Below are 8,173 nucleotides of genomic sequence, written 5' to 3'. Positions count from 1 at the left end.
ACTTAGAAAAGGATTGGATGAGTTTATCGAGAGATAAATTTGAGTTTAGTAACGGTTGTCAATGACTTCTTAGACTTTGCTTACTCTATTGGAAGCCCGCAAGGAGAGGAAATTTTATGCCCTTGTGCAAAGTGTTGTAATTTCTTGTGGCACAAAAAATAAACAATTTATATACATTTGATTGCTTTCGGATTTGTTAATGGTTATACGAGATGGATTCATCATGGGAAAAGCGTAGTTGGCATGGATGTTGATAGCGATAGCGATAGTGATATTGATAGTGAGATTGAGACTAACTCGTATGACGACATGGACGCCTTATTGAACGATAGATTTAGGGATGTGGCACAAGCGGAAAGGATAAAAGAAGGTATGAATGAAGAAGCAAAGAAATTCTATAACTTGGTTGAAGAGGCTAGCAAAGAACTATACCCCGGTTGCAAGAGATTTTTTACGTTGTCTTTCACCATCCGATTATACTTGTTAAAGTGTCAACATGGGTGGAGTAATGCCTCTTTTACTTCTCTCTTAGAGTTGCTAAAAGAGGTTGTTCCTAACTTAAATATTCCTACTTCTTTCAATAAAGCCAAAACTATGGTGAGAGACTTAGGTCTTGACTATAAGAAGATTGACGCATGCCCGAACGATTGCATGTTGTATTGGAAAGAGCATGAGAATGACACATCTTGTCATGAATGTGGCGCTTCTCGTTGGATTGTGCATCCTGTAGTTGAAGCTGATGTTTTGCCTTCAAAAAAATCTCACAATGTTGCTGTGAAGACGTTGCAACACTTTCCCCTAATTCCCAGGCTTCAAAGACTATTCATGTGCTCAGAAACAGCTAAAAGCATGAGGTGGCATGACGAAGAATCCAGAAAAGATGAGAAGTTAAGGCATCCCGCTGACGGCCAGTCATGGAAGGACTTTGACAATTGTCATACAAATTTTACTCTCGATCCTCGTAATGTGAGACTTGGCTTGTCAAGTGACGGATTCAATCCATATCGAACCATGAGCATATCTCATAGCACGTGGCCTGTTGTTTTAATGGCTTATAATTTGCCGCCATGGATGTCAATGAAACAAGAATACTTTATGTTGTCGTTGTTAATCCTTGGACCAAAGTTACCAAGAAATGATATAGACATTTACTTACAACCTTTGATTGAGGAGTTAAAGGAGTTGTGGGAGGTCGGGGTGGAAACATATGATGCGTCAAAAAATGAAACCTTCCCAATGTATGCAGCTCTCCTGTGGACAATAAGTGATTTTTCGGCATACGCAATGCTATCTGGTTGGAGTACAAAAGGGAAGCTAGCTTGCCCTTGTTGTAACCATGGGACTTGTTCTAACTATCTTACATATAGTCGCAAGATGTGCTACATGGGTCATCGTGCCTTTTTGCCTGAGGATCATCCATGGAGAGCTAACAAGAGATCTTTCAATGGAAAAGTAGAACATAGGCAAGCTCAACCATTATTGTCGGGTACTAAAGCTTTAAGTCAGTTGGAGTATGTGGATAATTCATTTGGGAAACTAAAACCAAAGAAAGATGGTCCATGGAAGAAGAGGTCAATATTCTTTGATTTACCTTATTGGCAGTATAACACATCACGACACAATCTAGATGTGATGCACATAGAAAAGAACATAGTTGATAGTATTCTTGGAACTCTCTTGGATATTTCTGGCAAGACAAAAGATCACACAAATGCTCGATATGACTTGCAAGAAATGGGCATTCGAAAGAACCTTCACCCCAAGAAAATAAATGGTAACAAAAAGGTGAAGCTGGCAAAGGCATGCTACTCAATGACCAATGCTGAAAAGTTAATTTTTTTGTGACGTCTTGAAGACAGCAAAGTTGCCAGATGGCTCTGCTTCAAATATTTTTTGGTGTGTGAACCTTTTAGAGAGAAGAATATCTGGTTATAAGACTCATGATGCTCATTTCATGCTTCACTATTTGTTACAAATTCCTATCAAAGGAATACTTCCAGATCAAGTTGCAGTTCCTTTGATTCGACTTGGCTCATTTTTTCGTCAATTGTGTCAAAAGTCTATCACATTACAAGAGATAGATCAATTAGAAGAGGATATTATCACAATATTATGCCAATTAGAGAGGATCTTTCCTCCTTCTTTCTTCGACATAATGATTCATTTGCCTATTCATTTGGCTAATGAAGTGAGATTGGGAGGCCCAGTTCAATTTCGGTGGATGTATCCTCCAGAAAGATACATGTGTACTTTGAAGTCCTATGTTCGAAACAGAAGTCGTCCTGAAGGATCTATTGCAGAGGCATATTTGGTTGAAGAATGTTTGACATTTTACTCGCGTTACTTACATTCTGGTGTTCAAACAAAATTGAATAGACAACCCAGAAATAATGATGAACCTAATAATTCTATGATGGAAACTACAGATGCATTTTCGAATCTATTTCCAAAAAGAGGCGTTCCTTTGGGTGCAAAGAAAGGTGAACCTTTTCTCCTTGACGACAATTCTCGAGAGCAAGTTCATAGCTACATATTATTGAATTGTCACAAAATAGACGACTATGTTAGGTAAATCATACTAATTCTACTATATTTTGGTATTTTAATTAGAAATTTTGATAGTTCTGTTTTATACTTACAAATATTATACTTTTGGGTTTTAGTGAACATGAGACTTATCAACAAGGAACAAGATAGATGAGAGCTAAAGTCCATAGCAAAAACTTTCCTACATGGTTTAAAACACGTGCCTTGCGGCATGATGTTCCAAATTGGATAAAAGAGCTCTCTAGAGGACCAACCCAATGTGCAAAAAGATATTCTGGTTACTTTATCAACGGATATAGATTTTACACTAGGCAACGTGAGGTAAGACGGAAGACACAAAATAGTGGTGTTACTTTAGTTGCATTGACGACAAGCTTTGCAAGCACAAAGGATGCAAATCCAATTCATGAAAATGTTTCTTATTATGGTAGAGTGAATGACATCATTGAGTTGGACTACTATGGAAATTTTAAGGTTACATTGTTCAAATGTGATTGGTATGAGGCTAGGGAGGATGCTTATAGCTCGACATATGTGCATTTTAACAAAAAGTGCTATCAGGAAGAGCCTTTTGTATTGGCATGTCAAGTGCACCAATGCTTCTATGTGCAAGATGCAGTTGATAAAAATAAACATTATGTAATGAAGACTGTTCCAAGGGACCTATTTAGCATAAGTGATCAAGTTGACATTGATGCTGAAGATACTTATGAAAATGAGCCATTTGATAATTCGACGGTTCCTTCTATACCTAATGATAATGGTGAAGTAGACTCGGTAAGGAATGATTTGAATGAAGTTCTCGTCGATGTTGCAAAAGAAGTCTATTTTTCCCAAGAGTATAACACAGGATCGGATGAAGAATATGATTCTGAAGACTTTTGAGTGACTTGTTTCCCTCTTTTATGGTATATAAGTCAGATTTATCGCTTTATGTTAGCAGTTTTGAACTTGATTTCTTGAACATTTTGTGATATAGAATTTGGCAATTGTTTGTTATGGTTCACTACTTGATTTACTCCTCATTTTGTTTTGCATATTTGTGGTTCTCTTGTAACCTCTTTCCCTTATTAGATGTGTATGGAATTGTATTTTATGGTTGTTTTATATTTTTATACAGCAACTTAATGGAAAACGGAGCAACTTCAAAGAGAAAAAGGCTGGTAAAAAAGTATCAAGCTCATGCAAAAGTTAAAGAATTTGAAATGAAGGAAGTATCTTCTGCTGCAAAACTAGTTCAAAATTTTATAACCAAAGGTGATAAAGGAAGTAATCAAGCCAAAATAGCACAACAGCCTAAGAGGAAGATTTTAGAAATTGGAGACAAGCAAAATAGGGAGAATTCAATGGAAGGGAGAAATAAAACACTTGTAGAAGTTGTTATGAACCGGTCTTTGAGGTCTTTCCATAACCAAGTGAGGAGTAATATTCAACTAGAAGAACAACCAATTCCTAAAAAGATGAAGAGCAAGGGAAAGTGTCCAGCAATGGCTCTTGATGCCTTTTTGCATACAGAAGGAGTAGAAGTGGAAAGACAAGAGGAAGATGACTTTGAGTCATGTGGTGAGGATGCTAGAGCTGCTGAAAAAGAACCAGCTAACTTGACAAACTCAAAAAATAACTTAAAGCGTCCAGCAATGACTCTTGATTCTTTTTTGGGTGACCAAGGAATTCATGTGGAAAGAGAAGAGGAACATATTGAAGTTCCAACTACTGAGGATGCTAGATCTAGGCCATCCCCGAATAATGGAGAAAATGCTCAATTCCCCTATGAGGAAGATTATGTTGGTGAACATGAAAGTGACAATTTTGATGTGGAAGGAGATCAAGTTATGGAAGAGGCTCATGTAAAAGGTGATGTAATTTTGTTTGTTGCTATTTGATTTACATTTTCTTTTTATCATTATCTATCATACAATTCCATATATGATTCACGGGAATAGTAACGTGCATGTACTTGTTCAATTCTATTTCCATATGAGTGTGGGGCTGCCCTCTCCGATTTCTATACTTGTTCAATTTCTATACTTGTTCAATTTTTATACTTGTTCAATTCTATTTCCATATGAGTGTGGGGCTGCCCTTTCCGATTTCTATACTTGTTCAATTTTTATATACTTGTTCAATTTCTATACTTGTTCAATTTTTATACTTGTTCAATTTCTATTTCCCTCTCCATATATGATTCACGACTGTCTTTGGTTTTAATTTGTACTATTTCTGAATTTTTGATTTAGATACTTCAACGGTTAAAAGGACTCGTGGAAAAACAAGATGCTTAAAGATTTATGCAAGAACTTGGGAAGAAAGGGAAGAAGTGACTTTTGATCAGGGAGCAGCCGTGGGGCCAACTCCTCAAAGAGTGAAGGATTTAACTAATTTTATTGGAACAATGGGAAGGAATAGTGATTTCATTACCTTGATGTACACTAATTGGAAAGCTGTGCCTAAGCATATCAAAAAGCGCATTTGGAAGTATATTAATGTAAGCTCCATTTATCTTTATTTTATGCCATATGTTAATACTCTTTTTATTCATATGATATGATGAAATTGGTGTGTTTGTAGTCAAAGTTCATTCTTCCAAAATCTTCAAAGCTATGGGTGATGACTGGTGTTCAAGGAGCATGGAAGCGTTACAAAACAAGAATCAAGAAGAAGCATTTTGAACCATATTCTGGAAATATTGAGAATATGTTGGTGAATCGTCCTTTGGAAATTCCAGAAATACAATTTTGGAAACTAATTGTATATTGGAGTATTCCAACTGTCAAAGTGAGCTAGAGAATTTCAATTATTATTATTTGATATGTTCAAGTATACTTTTTTCAATTTTTATATTTTTTTCATCATTGTTTATTTTAAACATAGGCCATGTGTGCTATAAATTCTGAAAATCGCAAGAAGCAACAATGGAGGCATAAAATGGGACCAATCAATTTTGCAAGAGTGCGTGTTGATTTGGTAAGGTCAAGTTTGAGTTAAAATTCTCTACTCGTTACTTCCCCCTAATTTTAGTATGTTATAACTTTGTAATTGCTATCTTGGTCTGTAGCGTGAGAAAAAAGAGAACAAAGAGGAACCAAATCAAGCTGAAATGTTTGTTGCAACTCGGAATGGACTAAAAGGAAAAACACTTGATGTAGAAACACAGGCTGTTATTGTAAGTTACTCTATAATTTTCTTATTTTAGATGCTATTTTATGGCTGTCATGGATGCTATTTTCTTTGCTGTTTTATGGCTATCATGATTGTTGTTATAGTATCTACTTTGTGGCTGTTTTATGGCTGTTTCATGGCTGTTTTGTGGTTGATTTAGTTGCTGTTTTATGGCTGATTTAGTTGCTATTTTATGGCTATTTTATGGCTGTCATGGATTGTTATTTTAATTGCTATTTTATGGTTGTTTTATGGCTATCGTGGTTGTTGTTTTAGTATCTCCTTTATGGCTGTTTTATGGGTGTCATGGTTGCTGTTTTATGGCTATTTTATGGTTTATTACTAACTGATTTAATTGCTGTTCTATGCCTATTTTATGCCTGTGTTATGGCTATCATGGACTGCTAATTTATGGCTGTTTTATGGCTATCATAGTTACTATTTTATGGCTGTTTCATGGCTGCTTTATGACTGATTTAGTTGCTGTTCTATGCCTATTTTATGCATGTTTTATGGCTATCATGGACTGCTATTTTATGGCTGTTTTATGGTTGTTTGTGTTTATAGGATAAACTTGATGATCTCCAAGAAGGTGGAGAAACTCCTACTAATGCATTTCAAAAAGTTTTTGGTAAAGAGAATCCAGGAAGAGTTCGATGTTTTGGAAGAACTGTTACAAAAGCTTCTCTTAAGAAAAATAAAGAAATAGATGAAATAAAAAAACAAAGTGAAGAGAAGGTAACAGCTTTAAAAACTGAATTAGATGACCATAAGCAACGACTGCAAGGATTGGAAGATATTGTGAAACTTATGCTGCAACAAACTTCTCCTGGTATGAATGTTGATGAAGCACTTTCTCTCTTGCGATCTAAGCAATCGTCTGCAAATAGTGCACAAGATCCAAATTTAGTTCCTCGGCATTCTCCTCTATCGACTCATATTCCAAATCATGATTAGGTATATGTTTGCTAAATTGTTGTAACACTTGAGTATACATGTTATTGTATAGCTAATGTTTTTACTATAATTTTTTTTTTCATTTAAATTTGACTGCAGCTTTCTTATTGTTGGATGAAGTTTTCTGAAGACATAAAGGCAATTCTTGGCGCAATGGTGAAGCACCAAGTCTTTTTGGTTTCAAGTCAAAAACTTAGTTTCTTTTTGCTTTAAGTTCATCATCAGAAAAACATGTATTTTGCTTACTTATGTTTATTATTTATTTGACTTAGTAATTCGGCAAGTATGTTAATTAGCACTTGGTAGACCTTTCTATATATATGCAATATATATTATTAGCTTATTCAATTGTGGGTGTTATATATCCTTCAAATGTCATATAAATATAACAAAGGTAAAAAATATATTGTTTTAGATATTAAAAAAGAGAACATAAGAGAAACTCAATAAGGTGTTACTTTAGGTATTAAAAAAAGACAACTGCAAATACACTTACATAAGTGTTGCATTAGGTCTATAAAAAAGGAAATTTAAAAAAACCTGGACAAGTGTTGCTTTAGGTATATGAAAAAGGCAACCTAAAAAAATCTGGCCAAGGGTTGCTTTAGGTATATGAAAAAACAACTAGAAAAAACTTGCACAAGTGTTGCTTTAGGTATAAGAAAAGGCAACTTAAAAAACTCAGGACAAGTGTTGCTTTATGTATTAGAAAATACAACTCGTAAAAAGTGTTGCCATAACGTCTCATCTCAAGCGTTGTGTTTGGGTGCTCTAAGGCAACCTTTTTGCGGAGTTGCTTTATTTGCAGAAAAGGCAACATTTATTGAAGGTTGCCTTAAAAAGGGTTCCCTTTAATACACAAAAACATTGCCTTAGACCAAAGGTAACGGCCGTATAGCCAACCCCCCCCCCCAAAAAGCGTTGCTTTTTGTCGAAAAGTGTTGCCTTTTATCAAAGGCAACACTTTTCCTTATTATAGGCAACATTTTTAAAGGGTTGCCTCAGCCCGAATTTGTTGTAGTGTAGGTTCTAATATTGTTGAAAGGAGTAAAAGCTATAACAGGAATATGCATCAAGGTCAGAGAAATCAAAGATGGATGGAGCCAAGAGGATTCGATCAACCCTTTAGGCAACAACACCCTCCAAGATATCATGGACAAAGGCCATTCTACAATGCATACGAAGCTGATAGATATGGTGGACAACCTTGTAACTACCAACAAGCCCCACCCTGTGCTTATAGACCACCCTCTCAACGTAGCTTTGAACCACCACACTCACAAGTTCCTTTTCACCATTCACCACCATATGATCCTTATTTACCCCAATCCCAATCCGATTACTCTCAAACACCACCACTTCCCTATGTACCATGTCCAAATCTATCACCTCCAGAATCACAGGCTCGCCTCAAGAAAATAGTAGATCAACTTCAAACAACCCTTCATCAACTGGAGCAAGCAATAAGTCAATTATCTTCTAGACGTTCGGGCATTCAAGAACCTCCCAC

The 8,173-nt window shown here is 35.8% G+C and overlaps 2 protein-coding genes across 2 annotated transcripts; both read left to right on the top strand.

Annotated features, from left to right (window-relative positions):
- Window positions 1–243: 243 nt before the first annotated feature.
- On the top strand, window positions 244–3,432 carry LOC107607058 (uncharacterized). The gene is made up of 3 exons (XM_016309047.1): window positions 244–1,774; window positions 1,860–2,568; window positions 2,847–3,432. The coding sequence occupies exons 1-3, from the start codon at window positions 244–246 to the stop codon at window positions 3,430–3,432; spliced, it is 2,826 nt and encodes a 941-aa protein (XP_016164533.1).
- A 227-nt stretch (window positions 3,433–3,659) lies between these two features.
- Window positions 3,660–7,011, top strand: LOC107607059 (uncharacterized). Its single transcript, XM_088493717.1, has 7 exons — window positions 3,660–4,401; window positions 4,785–5,032; window positions 5,116–5,322; window positions 5,419–5,511; window positions 5,603–5,710; window positions 6,274–6,663; window positions 6,763–7,011. The coding sequence occupies exons 1-6, from the start codon at window positions 3,675–3,677 to the stop codon at window positions 6,661–6,663; spliced, it is 1,773 nt and encodes a 590-aa protein (XP_088349843.1). The 5' UTR covers window positions 3,660–3,674; the 3' UTR covers window positions 6,763–7,011.
- The last annotated feature ends 1,162 nt before the right edge of the window (window positions 7,012–8,173 follow it).

This window comes from Arachis ipaensis, chromosome B7, assembly GCF_059453495.1.
Source record: "Arachis ipaensis isolate K30076 ecotype BB chromosome B7, ASM5945349v1, whole genome shotgun sequence".
Taxonomy (NCBI): domain Eukaryota; kingdom Viridiplantae; phylum Streptophyta; class Magnoliopsida; order Fabales; family Fabaceae; genus Arachis; species Arachis ipaensis.
The sequence above is the reverse complement of the archived record's forward strand: the minus strand, read 5'-3'. Positions and strand labels throughout refer to the sequence as shown.